We start from the raw sequence: 19,083 nt of genomic DNA, 5'->3' as shown, positions 1-19,083 counted from the left end.
GATACAGCAGTCTTGAAATTGACAAACTTTTGAAGCGTGATCACCGAACAATCAAGCGTTTCATGGCAAATAGCCAGCAGGGTCGCAAGAAGAGTGTTGGGCAAAAAAGGGGAAAAATAACTGCCCATGAATTGAGGAAAATCAAGCGTGAAGCTGCCAAGATGCCATTTGCCACCAGTTTGGCCTATTTCAGAGCTGCAACGTTACTGGAGTATCAAAAAGCACAAGGTGTGCCATACTCAGAGATATGGCCAAGGTAAGGAAGGCTGAAAACCCACCACCTCTGAACAAGAAACATAAGATAAAACCTCAAGACTGGGCCAAGAAATATCTTAAGACTGATTTTTCAAAGGTTTTATGGACTGATGAAATGAGAGTGACTCTTGATGGGCCAGATGGATGGGCCAGAGGCTGGATCAGTAAAGGGCAGAGAGCTCCACTCCGACTCAGAAGCCAGCAAGGTGGAGGTGGGATACTGGTATGGGCTGGTATCATCAAAGATCAACTTGTGGGACCTTTTTGGGTTGAGGGTGGAGTGAAGCTCAACTCCCAGACCTACTGCCAGTTTCTGGAAGACAACTTCTTCAAGCAGTGGTACAGGAAGAAGTCGGTATCGTTCAAGAAAAACGTGATTTTCATGCAGGACAATGCTCCATCACATGCATCCAACTACTCCACAGCGTGGCTGGCCAGTAAAGGGCTAAAAGATGAAAAAATAATGGCATGGCCCCCTTGTTCCCCTGATCTGAACCCCATAGAGAACCTGTGGTCCCTCATAAAATGTGAGATCAACAGGGAGGGAAAACAGTACACCTCTCGGAGCAGTGTCTGGAGGCTTTGGTGGCTGCTGCACGCAATGTTGATCATAAACAGATCAAGCAATGACAGAATCTATGGATGGTCGGCTGCTGAGTGTCATCAGAAAGAAAGGTGGCTATATTGGTCACTAATTCTTTTGGATTTTGTTTTTGCTTGTCAGAAATGTTTATTTCTAAATTTTGTGCAGTTATATTGGTTTACCTGATGAAAATACACAAGTGAGATGGGAATAGATTTGTTTTTTTTATTAAGTTGCCTAATAATTCAGCACAGTACCTGCACAAACAGATATCCTCCTAAGATAGCCAAATCTAAAAAAAAAACCACTGCAACTTCCAAATATATTAAGCTTTGATATTTATGAGTCTTTTGCATTGATTGAGAACATAGTTGTTGATCAATAATAAAAAAAATCCTCTAAAATACAACTTGCCTAATAATTCTGCACACGGTGTATAAAATAACACCGATGGTCCGGTAACCCATATGACTTACCGGATTTTCTTTAGCCGGCAGCACAGAGATGGAGACTTTACTGGTAGTTGATAATCCAAACCCTTCTTGATCTGTAGCACTGACGGTTAGGACATATTTTTGGTTTTTCTGGAAAAAAAATAAACAACAACATGCAGATTATCACGACTGAGACTTTCCTGATACATTTTTTTTTCTTGCTGTCAAAATGAGTTAACTGTGAACCAGTCAGTGAGCTCTTTTCGATGGATATAGTTTGACACTTTTTTTTTTTTTTTTTAGCTCTCGTCTCCTGAGCTCCTCTGCTCTGATTTTTCGGTACAGGCTAGTGTTGAGCGGACCCGGATCTGAAAAATCCGGATCCGCACGGTTCGAGGTTCCGATCCGAGTCCGACCAGTACCCGGGATCCGGGGTGCACGATCCATATCCGTTTTTCTCTCTCTCACTCTCACTCTCTCTCACTCTCTCTCGTCCTGGATCCGACTCCCCATTCATTTACATAGCCGCGGATTACGGATCGGATCCGGACTTTGACGGCAACCCGATCCGGATCCGTTTTTCTCTCTCTCTCACTCGCACTCGTCCCGGATCCGACTCCCCATTCATTTACATAGCCGCGGATTACGGATCGGATCCGGACTTCGACAGCAACCCGACCCGGATCCGTCGGACCCGGATTATAGCCGATCCGCTCAACTCTAGTACAGGCCACACAACAGTTCAGATCAACTCTGTTACGATCAAATAAATTTAGGAGGGTAACCCACAAACCTCATGGCTTAATCCGGGTTTATCCAAGCTGATCAGTCCAGATTTGGGATCAATCCGAAACATTTCACTGTTTGGCACACCGGGTGTCTGGTCAGTTATTGAATATTGTACTATCCCATTGTTGGTGGTCTCACTATCGTCAGCATCAGTCGCTAAAACCTTCACCACAGCCGTACCTTTAAGAGAGATACAATCAGAATCCATACAAACTAGGTGGATATCCTTGAAGTGTATAAGTAATGACAAATTTGTCCTAAGCCTATCATATCCAGTACTGGTCCAAAAGTTTGTACACCCGTTCATGCAATGGTTTTCCTTGTTCTTATTGGCATGTGCACCTTGAAAATTCAGACCGAAGGCATCAAAACCACGGAGTAAAGAAACACGTGTGATATAGACCATAATGTATGTTGAACCTTAGATTTATCATTGAGCTTGTAAGCGCAGTGCATGTCCGGTGGTCGGTCACCTAGGCAACGAGCCATATATAAGATTTTATAAAAATGTGTTAAAGTGCTGCACAATGGTTTTAGACTGGCGTGGGAAAAATGGCACAAAGTGAGAATGGTTAAAAAAAATAGGTGTTAATAGTTTCTTTTTTTTAGTAATTATCTATATATAATCAATATTTGGTGTGACCTTCCTTTGCCTTCTTCTAGGTACACTTACAATTTCAGGGTATTAATCAGGTGTATGAGTAACCAATTGTACCAAACAGGTGATAATCATCATCATTTTCATATGTTGAAAGTAATTAACAGAAACAGCAGTGTAGGAGGCTTAAACCTGGGTGAGGAACAGACAAACTCTGCTACAAAGGTGAGGTTGTGGAAGATGGTTTCATGTCACAGGTCATACATACACCATGGCAAGACTGAGCACAGCAACAAGACACAAGGTAGTTATACTGCATCAGGAAGGTCTCTCCCTGGATAATAATTCAAAGCAGTTTGGGGGTTCAGGATGTGCGGTTCAGCACCAAGAAATGGGCAACGTTGAGGACCAGTGATCGGCCAAGGAAACTTTGTGCAGCAGTTGAAAGACACATCATGGTTACTTCTTCTTCGGAAGATATCCAGCAGTGACATCAGCTAAGAACCAAAAACTCAGAAACCTGACAAACCGCATGGAAACTCTAGCACCGGTGTCCCTGCATGGCTCTTCCTCTCCCCAGTAGGGACACCAACTCACTCAACACCGTGGCCTGGTTCCCTGCTGTCCTCCACTTGTGGCTTCCCTGTCTACTCCTCCTGTGGCTTTTGCACAATGCACAGGCCTTCTGGGAATAAACCTAGGGTGCAGGCGCGCACACCTACCCTGATGTTAAAAGGCCAGCATGCCATTTCCCAGAAGTTCCTTTGCTGAGAACCACTAGGTTCTTAAGGCACCGTCCCACTAGGGGAGGTGCCTGAGCAATAAGGTCAATTAGGTTTTGTCCTGGTAGCAAGCTAGTTATCAGGTCCTGTAGTCCACTGGCCCTTACTTATGCCAGTGTTGATCTTTTCATTCTTGTCACTCTGTCTTGGCTGTGCCCTCTGTACCCGCCAATTCCTGCTGTCCTATCTGCCTCAGCCAGTGATTGGCCAAAGAAACTTTGTGCAGCAGATGAAGGACACATCATAGTTATTTCTTTTCAGATATCCAGCAGTGACATCAGCTTAGAACTGGAAGGAACCAGTGGCCAAAAACTCAGAAACCAGACCAACCACATGGAATCTGTAGTCTCGGCTTCCCTGCATGGCTCTACCTGCCCCCAGCAGGGACACCAACTCACCGCGGTGGCCGGCCTGCTTTTACGCGGTCCTGTGGCTTCCCTGCCTCCTCCAGGGCCCTTAGCACAAAGACCTTCTGGGAATGAGCCTACGGTGCATGCACACATATCTCCCCTGCTCTTAAAGGGATGGCGTGCCATTTCCTGGAAGTGCCTTGCTGAGAGGTACTGGGTACTTAATGCACTCTCCCACTACGGGAGGTGCCTGAGCAATAAGGTCAGTAAGGTTGTGTCTGTGCCGCCCCAGCAGCGGATCGAACCGCTCGGATCCGTGGGCAATGTCCTTTCGTGGCTCAAGGGTCTCCGGACCCGGGGGCTCGGGGCCACACTCTAAAGTAAAAGGGGACATTTACAGGGAGATGATAGTTCGTGACGCCACTCGTGGTGTGCGGTAATTGGAGGTACCGCTGCTGCTGTTGTTGGGAGTACCCGGGCTGATGAATTGGGGCAGCAAGGTGTTATTACCCTCCACCAGTAGGGTTATGCCCTGGGACTCTGGATGGTGCTACTGGGTGCCGTGACAGGAAGATCACTCATGTACTCACTCAGCCGATAAGCAGCCGCTGACAACCGGGTAAACCAAGTCTCTAGGTGCCAAGTCTCAAGGGGAGCTCGTCCGGTTCCCGTCCCCTGCAGCACTGCCTGGTGGTCCGTGACCTGCCTCCTGGCATAAAGTTTAGATTCACTGAAGTGTTCCCTGTAGTTTGGAACTTGCCGGGCCCCGTTCCCCTCTGTGGCTAAGTGTGGGAGCCTGCTCTCAGGGCTCACGCTTGGGATTTTTGTGGGCTACGTATGTGGAAGGCCCTATCCCCCTCGTTGCACTGGTGCCCCGATTCTGGAGCTGGTGGGAACAGTCCATAAAGGCTCCGCTCTTCGCAGGCTAATTGCTGGGTAGCCTGAAGCTTCTCCCCAACCTAGGGTCCGTGTACCCCGCCGTGCCTTCGGTCGTGGACCGGTGATAGGACCAGGCTGCTGACCATCCTCTTTGACAGGTCCCAGGCACATAACCTTAATCCCCTGCGACTGGGGGTCCGACTCCTCTAGGTCCAGACCACCGCCTGCAACCTAGACAGCTACTTTCTGGAGCCACCGCTCCCTCCTTCCTCCACTTCCCTCTACTTCTCCTTCACTCTCCTATACTTCACTTCACTGACACTCTCCTGACCCCTAGGTGGGTGACCCTATTCCACTCAAGCCGCTCAGTGGTGTGTCTGGTGGATGTGGTGCAGGGTGTTCATAGGATTTGATTTGCTGTTGGAGGAAGCACTGTAAGATGGTGACCCAGAACCATGAGGGATTTGAATACTGCACTAAAGAGAAGGAGCGTGCAGTACCCTGTGATGACCTGATAGTCCAGGGGCGTCACATGTCCCCTGCTCTTAAAGGGATGGCGCGCCATTTCCTGGAAGTGCCTTCCTTAGAGGCACTGGGTACCTAATGTACTCTCCCAGTACAGGAGGTGCCTGTGCCATAAGGTCAGTAAGGTTGTGTCCTGCTAGCAAGCTAGTTGCCAGATCCTGTAGTCCACGGTCCACTACCTACGCCAGTGTTGATCTTTTCATACTTGTCACCCTGTCTGGACCATGTCGTAGGTACCCGCCAGTTCCTGCTGCCCTACCTGCCTCAGCCTTCCCGTCTGCACCGGTCAGCCCTTGAGACTCTGCCTGCCTGTCCTGGTTCTAGTCAGCCGGAGAGACTCTGCTTGTCTGCCCCTGAGCCTGTCCATACCAGTGTCCCTCCTTGCCCTGGAGGTCAGCTGCCACAGTGACGGATACTGCCCTGGGGGTGGCACCTGGCGTCTGCTTCGGCAGACACTTAGTCAAGCCCCTCCCAGTAAAGGGTAAGTCCGGGTCCCCCCAGTGGTCCAGTGGGTCCACTCCTTTGCAGCATTTTTTCCGCACTTTCCTAAAACGTCTGCACAGTCCCACATATCTCAAGAACGGCTGAACATTTTAATAAATAGTAATTTGAAAAAGCCTATCCAACAACCCCATCTACAAACATGGAAATAACCCTTTACAAAAAGTAGCTTTTCATAGTGTCTTTACCGGGTAGCGCGTCCTCCTTCACGCTGCTATCATAATACTCCTGTGTGAACACCGGCCTGTTGTCATTCTGGTCTGTGACCTTAATGACGATTTCCATTGGACCTTCCAACGTTTGTCCCGACTCCGATATAGCAAATAAATTCACCTGAAATCAGCAATTTCTGTCCATATTAATCTTGTGTCGCCATTTAACATAACAATAAAATTCTTTGCATTCAAACCGGTATATAGGCAAAGTGGAGGCGTGGCCTACAGCAACCAATCAGGTTGAAGATCTCATTTACCAAAGTTTTGTAGAAAGGGAAACCGGTAATGTAATTGGTTGATATGTGCAACTCCACCCACTTTTTTTGAAAGACTGACACATGGCACTATGTGGAGAGGAGCTGTCTTGTGCTCAGTGCCAAAAAAACAAACTGCTTCGTCCTGTGGCTAATTTTCATTTTTAAGTTTATTTTCGCTCCTTCTTCCAAGAATTATAATTTTTTTTATTATTCGGACAACGTCTTTTTTTTGTCGAATGAGTTATAGTTTTCAATTGCACTACTTAGTTCATGGTACAATGTACTGACAAAACGAGGGAAAGATTGCAGATGGGGGAAATGGTATATTATTATTATTATTATTATTTAAGAGTCAAATAAAAAATTCATACATTTGTAAAAAAAAAAATGTAAAAAAATATATAGATGGATAGGTTATTATCTGATATTTATTTTTCTTTTACAAATGTCTGAGTTTCTATATTCCACTCCTAAATAATAATAAAATTAATAACAAAAATATTACTTTTTATTAATACTTGTAGTGTTGTTATTATTATTATTGTTATTATTATCATTATTTATGTGTCAAATAAAGAACTTTAGAAAGGTAAAAAAAATAAAAAAAGTGTGTGTATATATATATATATATATATATATATATACACACATACATAGATTGGTAGATTATATTAAATATTTATTTATCTATCTTTATCTATCTATCTGTTTAGAAATTTCAGAATTTCTTTATTTCCCTCCTAAATAATACAATTAATCATAAAAATATTATTTTTTTATTCATATTTGTATTATTTTTATTACTACTATAGTACTACTATTATTATTATTTAAGAGTCAAATAAAAAAATTCAGACATTTCTAAAAAAAGTAAACAAATATATAGATGGATACATTATTTTATAGATTGTTATACCTATTTTTTTTTTTTTTAGAAATTTTTGAATTTCTTTATTATTACTCTATTTTATGTCTGAGTCAAAGAAATACTGCATGGAAAATAATTCTATAATACAATTAATAATAATAAATATATATATATATATATATATATATATATATATATATATATATACTGTATGTATGTAAAGCGCTGTGGAATTATTAATTATTTTTCTATTTTTTTTTTACAAATGTCTGAGTTTCTATATTCCACTCCTAAATAATAATAAAATCAATAATAAAAATATTACTTTTTATCAATACTTGTAGTGTTGTTATTATTATTATTAGTACTATTATTATTATTATTATTTATGAGTCAAATAAAGAACTGTAGAAGGGTTAGAAAAAAAAATGTGTGTGTGTATATATATATATATATATATATATATATATATATACACACACATAGATTGGTAGATTATATTATATATTTATTTATTTATCTATTTGTTTAGAAATTTCAGAATTTCTTTATTTCACTCCAAAATAATAATAAAATTAATCATAAAAATATTAATTTTTTTTATTCATATTTGTATTATTTTTATTACTACTATAGTACTACTATTATTATTTAAGGGTCAAATAAAAAAATTCAGAGGTTTCTAAAAAAAAATGTAAACAAATATATAGATGGATATATTATTCTATATATTGATATACCTATTTTTTTTTTTAAATATCTGAATTTCTTTATTATGTTTCTATTTTATTTACGAGTTAAAGAAATACTGCATAGAAAATAATTATATATTACAATTAATAATAATTATATATATATATATATATATACTGTATGTATGTAAAGCGCTGTGGAATTGATGGCGCTACGTAAGTGAATAAAAATTATTATTATATACCTATATATAATTATTATTATTATTTAAAAGTCAAATAAAGACATAAGTAAAGTGGTGTGGAATTAATGGCGCTATGTAGGTGAATAAATATTATATACATATAGATATATATATATATATATTATATATATATATATATATATATATATATACAGTATATGTATATAACAATAATATTTATGCACTTATACAGCGCCATTAATTCCAAGGTGCTTTACATTCACATATAGAATATATATACATATATATATCTATATATATATATATGTATATGTATATATATATATATATATATATATATATATATATATTTATGATTAGTATTATTATTATGTTTATTATTATCATTTATTTATTTTATTTTTTTAAAGAAATTTCTATATTTCTTCAACTCTTAAATAATATAGAATAATCAAGAAATTCTGAAATTTCTAAAAAAAATTATATATCTATATTTGTTTTTGTTTCTAGAAATTCCTGAATTTCTTTATTTGACTCCTAAATAATAATAAATATAAAAATAATATATACACACATTATTATATTTTTCCATTGATGGAGTGGTATGAGGGCTTTTTTTATTTATCTATTTTTTTTATTTATATTTGCATTGTAAGCTGTTGTTTCTAGTGACACTATGTTCGGATACATACAACATTTTGATCACTTTTTGTTGCAGCAGCCATAGTGCCTCCATGAATACCATAATAGTTAATAGAATCTTCCCACCCCCACTCAAAGTGTCAACTAAGAGCTCCTCGTGGGCACAGCTATAGGGGGGCAGAGGTAGCAGTCGCATCTGGGACCTGGTGGCAGCAGAATTAGAAATGGCGTTACAGATTTTGCCTTGAAGCCTGGGATCTGGAGGGTACACCTCTGGTGCCCCCTGATAATGGTGCCGGCAGGGACCACAGAAAGGCCGGGTACTTACTTTGTACTCAGCGATGTTTTCCCGGTCCAGGGTTCGGGTCACCATGATCCAACCAGTTGTTCTTTCCATAGTAAATACCCCAATAGGCTCTGAATCAGCTCCAGGGCCGGATATACCATAAAACACAGTAGAGTCCGTAGAGAACCTAACCTGTGGAGATGACAAAATGAATATACTAAAAAAAACCAAAGTGGTTATAGGAGGTAGATGTTGTATTTGACTCTGTCTAATCATAATCGGTCACTTCCCCCATTGTAAATTAGGGCCGGCTCCAGGTTTCTCTTGTTGTAGTCTCCATACCTGGACAATTCGTTTTGGAAATGGACCGCGTTCATTCTCAGAGAGGTGGATTGGGGGTATTATCCAAGCTCTTTTCTTTCTTCTCAGGAGAACACTGGTTTCTTTCTTCTCAGGAGAGGACATTTGGGCCTGTGAACCACAAATCCAGTTGATAAAGTCAAATGATTCCTACAACGCTTTCTGATACATACATTCACATGAAGGGAAGGAGCATCTTTTCCGAGACATAACTAAGTTTCCATATGGAGGCACCACTGTATAGACTGGGTGACGTCAAGTGACCCCCAAACTTGTTTAGGTCTTCGTCAGATTGTGAGGACATTCTCAGATGATAGAGGATCCACCCCCGAAAGCTGAGCTATTAGACTGCAAAGGACCCATATATTGTTCTCGTACAGAGTCCCCCTGTGTCGCCCAGAGCTATGGGGTACTCTGTCCCGGGCCTTACATACACGGGGACGCGGTGTCACGGTTGTGGACTGGCCGTTGCCCGGTTCCATGACCCTGGGGACGCTTTTTAATGGGATGTATGTACAAGGGAGATAAGAGTTTATAATGTGACGCCACTTGTGGGTTGCGGTTATAGTGGTGAAACCGCCGCTGCTTGGGTGGTACCCCGTGGGGCTGATGGTGGTGGCAACTTGGATGGTAGGCCCTCCACAGGTAGGACCATGCCCCGGGGTATGTAGAATAACGTCTATGGTAGAAGAAGGGAGACCACGCGGAGGGGTGTAATTCAATTTCTTTGTACTCACAGTAGGATGGAACTGTGAGCCAAGGACGGTTGGTTCAGACCCCTGGTCCCTTTCTTCCCAGTCCGGTGTGGTGATCTCATTGCTCTCTCCCCAGCACCTCTCTCTCTGTTTGGTGGGACCCCGTAGCCTGGAGCTTTTCTGGGTACCCTACTGTCTGTCGGCAGTTTCTTGTCCGTACGGCAGGCAGTGTGAACGCTGTAGGGTTGGTGTTTAGTTCCGATCCCTGGTTCGCTTGGTACTGCTGATTCCCCCTGATTCTTTGGGTCAGTGAGGTCTGTGAAGGTCCCCTCACTGCGCAGGTATTTGCCAGGCCGCGTGAAGCTGATACTTGACCTAGGACCCTGTGCCCCATCGGTGCTCTGGTTCCAGAGGTACCTTGGTGTATCTTCCCTGGCAACCACTCTACTCACCGAGGTCACCGTTGCACAACCCCGTTACGTGACACGTCCGTCCTTGTCAACTGTCTCTGAAGTTCTCCTCTGGTCCCTTCCCACCAGGCTGTCTAGTGGACTGGACAGGCTCCACCCTCTGGGTGGCCATCCATTGGGTCACTAACTAGTCAGTCAACCCTAGTGAAGAGTGGGAAACTGGGGATTTTATGTGTGTAAGTGGTACCGGCACTGGTATTCCAGGTCCCTGGGGGTAGGCCCTGCATCATTGTCAGGATGCAGTACCTTGTAGTGCCCTGCGTAGTTCGGGCGCTATACCTCTTCTGTCTGTGTCTGCCAGTGGGCAACACAGTTACTCTATAAAGAAGCGTTTGTTTGGTGTTGTGTATTGGGAAAACCCCTCCATAAAATGAGCTGTCAGATCTACAATAGGATGAAGTGGTCCTTGATGGTAGAGTGGTCCTTGACCACTCAAAGATACCACGTCCCTTTTCGTCACACACTGGAAGCAGGATCCTAGCCAACTCTGGCATGACATTCATACTCAGGTACCAGCCTAGGGGAGAATCCCGCGTGAGCCAAAACACACTACGACAAGGGTAACACCACAACAAACAAGGGAAACACTAGGGACACTTTAACAACGGAGGGCTTTAGGACTAGTGAGAGGGAGATGGACACCTCCTCCACTTACCTGCTGCTGCACCCTGCACTCTTACCCAGTCCCTATACAGGTTTCTTACCTGACGTCGAGCAGGAACCTGAAGCCCTGAGAGATCCTACAATATTTCCTAGCTAGGGAGTGGGCAGGTAAGGGACGCTAGCCCCCACAGCTGCATTAAAAAAGCACACCAGGGAAGGAAGACAGACAGGGGGAAAACGCTACAACAGACAGCAGCCACCACAACAACTTCAACAGAGGGTGTCAGCAGCTACTTCCACCTCCTGGCCTCGCATCCCAATGGCAAAGAAAGTAGCCGGCACCCCCTGCTGTTAGCAGAAAGTATATAAAGGTACTAGGAGTGGTTGTGGAGCCCCACAGGTGCGGTGTAGCGGTGCATTACCTTCAGGGACTCCACGTGGAGGGAACAGTCTGGTCACAGGTAGGGAATCTTCTCTTTAGGATTTTCGTGACGCCACTCTCGGTATTGCGGTCAGGGTGACCGCCACTGCAGATTAGGGGTGCCTGGGACTGATGGCAGGTGCAGTTATTCGTAGTGGCCTGCCGAGAGTGAGGCAAGCCCCAGGGCCCTGTGTAGCTGTGTGGAACCACAAGTCGCAGAATGACTCAAACACAAGCAGAATGTCTTTCAGGAATTTTACTCACATTAGGTGGCAGGGTGAGTAACCCGGGCGTAGCTGGGATGAACCAGGCTGGAACCAGGCGTCCTTCAGGCTGACTTGTGAGGGTGGCTACTGACTCACCATCTCTAGCCCTTCTGTTGTTTGTGATGACCCCGACTTGCAGTCCCTACGGGGGTCAGCCAGGGAAGTTGCTGCTCCCCTCGTTTCGGCCCGTTTGCTTGTAGCCTGGACCAGGTCACTCCGGCTGCTTGCCTCCTGTGAACTATGGGCCCTCTCTTTGCTACGTGGCTGCGGACTCTGTGGTGGTATGGTGTGGGCTTTAAGGGCCCCACACCGGCAGGTTTGGCAGAAGAAAGCTGGATCTATCTCTGCACTGGGACCCGTTACCCTTGCGGGCCTGGTACCTCCCTGGCAGTCCCCTTACTCTGCCACCCCTTTGCTCTCTCTAGCCTTGGGTGGATTTCGGGCGGCACTACCAGGTGACCAATCTCCCCCGTCAGTGGTCACTGCGCGTACGCTGTCAGCTTGTGTCAGACTCCAGGGTCTGCTGCATGCGTCTACTCTCCCTGAGCTGCACTCACTAACTGGCTCACTCGTGGGTTGTGCACGTCCGCTCTGTCTGAGCTCCACTCCCAGACTCCTCACTCCTCAACTCTCTTCTCCAGACTGCTTGTTCCTCCTTCTTTCTCTTTCCCCACTGTGCCTGCCTACGCCACCTAGCAACCAGGCTCTCCATCACACCCCTTGAGTGGACATGGAGACCACGCCCTCTCCTGGAAGCTCTTAGGAGTCCTCTCAAAGGTCGATGTGTGAGACCTGATTACTATGCGCCTGTGTAGTCATACCTCGGTCAGCCTTCTGGATTACCTGTATTGCACTGCCCCCAGCATGGCTGCAGTACTCAGTGGTGCCTGACCAGGTCAGGGGCGCCACATGGTCCCAAACCCAAAAACACCTGAGATGGTAATGAGACTGCTTGCTGGGAAGGAATACAGATATTAACCCCTTAACAACCGCGGGCAGTAAAATTACGTCATAGCAGTCATAACGTTACTGCCCGCGGTCTGCCGGCAGCAGCATGCCGCGATCGGCGCACATCTCAGCTGATTTTCACAGCTGAGATGTGTGCCTGCTAGGCACGAGCAGAATCGTTATCTGCTCGTGCCGTTTAACCCCTGTAATGGCGCTGTCAATATGTGACAGCGCCATTATAAACGCGATCGCGGTAAAGTTTACTTACCGCCCGATACCGGAAGTCACGTGACATGATAACGTGACTTCCGGTGGTTGTCATGGTAGCACAAGGTCATGTGATGACTCCTGTGCTAGACATAAACCACTTTCACTTTCGCTTTGTACGGAGGCCAGGGAAGCAGGAAGTGCACGTATCTGCTGTTTACAGCTCTGTAGCTGTGATCTGCAGATAGGGCAGAGCGATCGGCTTGCTGATCGCTATAGCCCCCTAGGGGGACTAGTAAAATAAAAAAAAAAAGAAGTAAAGAAAAAAGTTTTAAAAAATTAAAAAAAACAAAAAAACCTAAAAGTTCAAATCACCCCATTGAAAATTAAAGGGTTAAAAAAATTAAAAATATACACCCATTTGGTATCGCCGTGTTCAGAAACGCCCGATCTATCAAAATATAAAATCAATTAATCTGATCAGTAAACGGCGTAGCGGCAAAAAAGTTAAACGCCAAAATGACCTTTTTTGTCGCCACAACTTTTGCGCCAAATGCAATAACAGGCGATCAAAACGTGGCATCTGCGCAAAAATGGTACCGTTAAAAACGTCAGCTCGAGTCGAAAAAATAAGCCATCACTGAGCCATAGATCCCGAAAAATGAGAACGCTACGGGTCAGGGAATATGGCGTAAAACGTGTGCCACTTTTTTCAGACAAACGTCCGAATTTTTTTTAACCCCTTATATAAAAGTAAATGTGGCGCCCTGGACAAGCCAGGGGCCACAGGTAACAACACACACACACCCCCACCCCCAGCAGTTCACAGCAGTCATCCTCAGTGAGACCTGATTTCTTCCCTTGGGTTCAGACAGACACACCAGGTGGGCGGAGTCAAGCAGATAGGCACGCCCACCGAGGAGTCTAGCTGGCCTGAGGCAAAAACCAGCTCAGACAAGTCCAGGCAGAGGAAGAGAGAGGAGGTCTGCAGAGAGGCAGACGCAGACTGGGGCCTAGGTTGGAGCCTAGGTCCCTCGTGTAGCCAGTGAGGCAGACAGTAGTGGCCGTCTGCAGGAGTCGGGAAGACAGTCTTGGTGGAACCGTAGGTAGCCGGGACAGGGTAGTGGCCCGTCCGGTACCGAACCGGGGAGTCAGCTGGAAACCGGAGTGCAGGAGGAGCGTACACGAAGGGGAAGGAAAGGACTTACACTACCAGCCTGGGGTCAGGGGAAAAACACCGCAGCCGTCTGTGGGACCCGTCCATCCAGCAGTTTGTTTTACCGGAGACTTTGCATTCATCATTGGCTGAGTGAGTACCACCGTGCCGTGCGGCACAGCGCTGCCCCCGCGACCCTGCACCTCACCAGGCCCGTAACCCGCCTGCCATCCATCCCTACCCCTCACCGGGGCCCTGGGACAACCAACCCCCCTACCCACGGAGGGGAGAACCAACATCCAAGCTGCTCCCTGTCATCGCTCCCGGGATCCCCGTCCAGAGCAGCGGTGGTGTCAAAACCTCACCACAACCGTGGGTGGCGTCACGGACAATATCCCTAAACCAAACCACCCCCTTTCACTCACGGGCGAGAAATGCTGCTCGAGTCCCCGGGATCCGGCCCATCGCTCGAGCCACCTAGCAGCAGCAGCCGGACCCGAGCAGTGGGTGAGCGCAGCGTCCCCTCCTCCGCCTGCGACATAAACCTATACATGTTTGGTGTCTACGAACTCGCACTGACCTGAGGCATCACACCCACACATCAGTTTTAGCATACAGTGAACACAGTGAATAAAATATCTCAAAAACAATAGTGCTATCGCACTTTTTTTGCAATTTTTCTGCATTTGGAATTTTTTTGCCGTTTTCCAGTACACTATATGGTAAAACCTATGGTTTAATTTAAAAAGTACAGCTCGTTCTGCAAAAAATGAGCCCTTACATGACCATATTGACTGAAAACTAAAAAACTTATGTCTCTCAGAAAAAGAATGGCGAAAAAAAAAAACGGAAAGCGAAAAATCGGCCGGTCGTTAAGTGGTTAAGCCTACGACTTCCAAAGGAAAGGAAACACATTAAATATTGAGACTCAAGTCCTGAATCTGTCACTAGGCTCATAATGGAGAGACACAGCCATGACACCTCCTCTAGTGTGGCCAACCCATGCCCCTTGCAAGCGCTCTTTCCCCTCTGCTGCAGTCATCCTCCATCAACTAATGATGGTTCTCTTCTTTAGGAGGGCTGGAAAAAGACTTCAGGCACAACGGCTCAGACCGAAGCGCTTTCTTGCTCCTGTGCAGTAATATTAACCCTATATTATTATGGGCAGTAAAAAAACTGTTTTGTTTACTGCTCACTATAAATAATGTGTTTACTTGACTACATGATTGAAGCCCGGTATGACTGACAGGTCTCTTTTTAGAAATATACACAGGGAGGGAACTGTCAGTCAGCTGGAGAGGGGCAAGGAGAAATTGGCCGTCAATTCAAAGTATGGAGACTATGAAACGCAGCAGTGTTTCAGAGTAAATTATCTGTATAGTCCCGGTTTACGCGTTTCGAGGTTATGACTAAGAGGCAGGTAGCCTCGAAACGCGTAAACCAGGACTATGGTGGATTTTATATGTCCATTTTTGTAATTTTTTTTAATAAGAATTGACAATACCTGTTGTTCTCTTTCATTCCACAAGAACATAGGCACGGAGTGGCGCTTTCCGTCGACATCCCATGCATTCAGCACAAAACTGACAGATCCGTCGTGGAGGGTGATCGACCTCTTCACCGTCACTTTACCGTCGGGGAACACCCTGAAGCGGGTGTCCTCGGGCGAGTACAGCGCCCGGTTATTAACGGAGCAGGATGTAAAGGTCACTAAAAACAATAAAAACATTTTTATTAATATCTTGTCATGATAATGACGCCCTCTTTGCACCTCTAATATGTTTCTGCTTCCATGGTTCTTTTACGGCAAATAATAAAAAAATGCAACCTCGCTTAACCGGCCAGCGAGTCTCAACATTAACTGAAGTGTATTATATCCCGATCTGGAGAACTCTGGAATTTGAGTGATTTCCTTCTGAGGTTTCTGTGGAATTTATTAGTGAGATGGACAGATGTATATCCCTGCAAGATAGTGATGGTATATTGCACAGATGAGCCAAAAGGGCTGCCAAAATTAGTGTATGGTCAGCTGCAAGTGGGTGTGAGTGTGATCGTGCGGGGAACATGGGAAGGGGGCACAATGCTGCATTTTCATGCTCAGGATTGGTGGGGGGAGATCCCAGAGGTTGGACCCCCACAATAGTAAATTGATGGTTTAGAAAATGGAACACCCCTTTAAGGGGGGGTGGGGCACTAAAACTGCTAATAGTCATATCTATGTATATGATCCTGGAGGACCCCAGCACTAAAGCTATTCGATCATGGACAGCATGAGTTTTCCAGACTTTCCGTGACTCATCCCATTGGGTTACATTATAATGGCTGATAACAGAGTACAACAGACTGAATTTAAAGCATTTTCTGGGATTTTAATAAAAGGACCAACTCCTAGGACCTCCACAGCCCTCACTTCATACATGTAGCTCTGTACATATGGTTGTAGATGTGCAACGGCACCAATTTAAAGGAGCACCCTGAGCAAAATTGCAATCCTTGGACTTAAACTTCCCAAAGTGTCTTTTTCTTTTCCTCCACCTTCCAGATTTTAGCGTTGGGCCTACGTCTTCATCTATCCATGTACTCGGCTGGGCATCCATCCCTGTGCTCGGCTGGGCATCCATCCAGGTGCTTGGCTGGGCATCCATCCAGGTGCTTGGCTGGGCATCCATCCAGGTGCTTGGCTGGGCATCCATCCAGGTGCTTGGCTGGGCATCCATCCAGGTGCTTGGCTGGGCATCCATCCATGTACTTGGCTGGGCATCCATCCATGTGCTTAGCTGGGCATCCATCCATGTGCTTGGCTGGGCATCCATCCATGTGCTTGGCTGGGCATCCATCCATGTGCTTGGCTGGGCATCCATCCATGTGCTTGGCTGGGCATCTATCCATGTGCTTGGCTGGGCATCCATCCATGTGCTTGGCTGGGCATCCATCCATGTGCTTGGCTGGGCATCTATCCATGTGCTCAGCTGGGCATCCATCCATGTGCTTGGCTGGGCATCCATCCATGTGCTTGGCTGGGCATCCATCCATGTGCTTGGCTGGGCATCTATCCATGTGCTCAGCTGGGCATCCATCCATGTGCTTGGCTGGGCATCCATCCATGTGCTTGGCTGGGCATCTATCCATGTGCTCAGCTGGGCATCCACCCATGTCCATGTGCTCGGCTGGGCATCTATCCATGTGCTCAGCTGGGCATCCACCCATGTCTATGTGCTCGGCTGGGAGTCCATCCATGTGCTCGGCTGGGCATCCATCCATGGGAAGAGGAAAATAAACTGCTGATATACCCCCTGGAACTTTCTGCTGGTATCAGGGGCAGACACAACTCACAGGGAACTGCTTATCTTGGGAGATTTGCGGCTGATTGTGGGGTGTAGCCAGGACACAATGAGGGGGTCACACATTTATGTGGTGACAGTTCACAACATATTGCAATTTTGCAAAAGGGCTGCAGTGACTTCCCTCTTGTTTTGTACATCAGACCCTTGTGCTTTGCACAGCAGCCAATCAGATTGCTTTCACCAGTTCAATCTAAAATATGATTGGCTCTTGTGGATGCAGACACTTTTTGTTTTGGAACGTACCATTTTCCATGTGTTGAATGGACTGTCCCAGCCCAACTGTCAATCTGATCGCATCGCTCAGCGAAGACGACGGGTTTGATGCCGGTGGGTGGTTGGACCGACGTGAACTGATTTCTTATGCTTGTAGGAGAATTAAAAATTGCCAAATAATAGAAAATAAAACGTTTAGGGGTAAGTATTGTCCAAGATCACACATTTGCCACTGGAGGCGCCCATATTATGGTGAGCCACAAAGGACATGTCGTGTATAAATTTTCCACACATTGACCAGGCCCTTATGAGTATCAGATCCAAAAACACTGAAGAAGACAGGACCCTTTTTCATGTCCAAAGATACCCCTGAGGTCTGAACGAGGTCTTACTTCTTATTGTATTGCTCATTTTAAGCTTCTTTTGATCCTTTTTTGAAGCTTTTACTCAAGATTAGAGAAATGAGAGTCCACGTGTCAATGGCATTGTACGCCGGTCTCTTCATCATTCTGCTCCTGACCACCGAGGCCTCCAAGTTGTCCGTTCCTAAAGTTCTCCTGCCCTTCTTCCCGGGGTTGGAGGTCCCTTTTACCATTGAGGCTGGCGGAGGATGCTATACCTGGTGAGTCATATTCTTCTAAGTTGTTTGGCAGAGGTGTAGGGGGGTTATTCGAGGTATAACCAATGTACCCTACTTGTGCCAACAACCTCTGCATGGTCTTCTCATCACAAGTCTTGTGGTTATGATGCGAGGTCTAAGTGCCAAAATGTGCCATTCCTAATGTGATGTGTTACCTGTAGGAACGTTCACCACCCTGAGATCATCTCAGTTATACCAATATTTGAGAACGACACCCTGTGCTCCCAGAAAGCCGTCTTATCATCCAAATCAGAGCAGCCCAAGCGTCAGACCACTGTAGTGATTGCCGAGGAGATAGGTAAGCACTAGAAATAGACTGTGCCTAATGGTGGCCACCAGACAGACTGGGCCTAATGGTGGTCAACAGACAGACTGTGCCTAATGGTGGCCAGCAGACAGGCTGGGCCTAATGGTGGTCAACAGACAGATTGGGCCTAATGGTGGCCAGCAGTCAGACTGGGCCTAATGGTGGTCAGCAGACAGACTGGGCCTAATGGTAGCCAGCAGTCAGACTGGGCCTAATGGTAGCCAGCAGACAGACTGGGCCTAATGGTAGCCAGCAGACAGACTGGGCCTAATGGTAGCCAGCAGACAGACTGGGCCAAATGGTGGCCAGCAGACAGACTGCGCCTAATGGTGACCAACAGACAGACTGTGCCTAGTGGTGGCCAGCAGAGAGACTGTGTATAATGGTGGCTAACAGACAGTGTGTGCCTAATGGTGGACAACAGACAGACTGTGCAAAGTGGTGGACAACAGACAGACTGTGCCTAAGGCTATGTTCACACTAGAAAAATGATTTTTCTTAAGAAATTTCTTAAGAAATTTCTTAAGAGTGAAGGATTAGTGCACCTGCGTTAAAAAACGCATCAAAAACGCACCTGCGTTTTTGCCGCGT

General features: G+C 45.5%; 2 protein-coding genes across 2 annotated transcripts in view; one reads left to right on the top strand and one right to left on the bottom strand.

Annotated features, from left to right (window-relative positions):
- Positions 1–1,252: 1,252 nt before the first annotated feature.
- On the bottom strand, positions 1,253–17,956 carry LOC142254394 (cadherin-1-like). Its single transcript, XM_075325435.1, has 8 exons — positions 17,938–17,956; positions 15,493–15,698; positions 9,205–9,333; positions 8,905–9,054; positions 5,885–6,029; positions 2,066–2,241; positions 1,315–1,422; positions 1,253–1,261 (listed from the first exon to the last, which is right to left on the bottom strand). Exons 1-8 carry the CDS (start codon positions 17,954–17,956, stop codon positions 1,253–1,255), a joined length of 942 nt encoding a protein of 313 aa, XP_075181550.1.
- The window catches only part of LOC142254393 (nuclear pore membrane glycoprotein 210-like), a 25,571-nt gene continuing 24,134 nt past the window's right edge, over positions 17,647–19,083 (top strand). The window contains exons 1-3 of the mRNA XM_075325434.1: positions 17,647–17,746; positions 17,986–18,167; positions 18,347–18,483. Coding sequence (XP_075181549.1) covers positions 18,007–18,167; positions 18,347–18,483 — 298 coding nt within the window. The 5' untranslated portion in view covers positions 17,647–17,746; positions 17,986–18,006. The remainder of the gene's footprint in view (positions 17,747–17,985; positions 18,168–18,346; positions 18,484–19,083) is intronic.

The sequence above is a fragment of the Anomaloglossus baeobatrachus genome, chromosome 10 (assembly GCF_048569485.1).
Source record: "Anomaloglossus baeobatrachus isolate aAnoBae1 chromosome 10, aAnoBae1.hap1, whole genome shotgun sequence".
Lineage (NCBI taxonomy): Eukaryota > Metazoa > Chordata > Amphibia > Anura > Aromobatidae > Anomaloglossus > Anomaloglossus baeobatrachus.
This window is presented reverse-complemented; position numbering and strand designations above follow the sequence as displayed.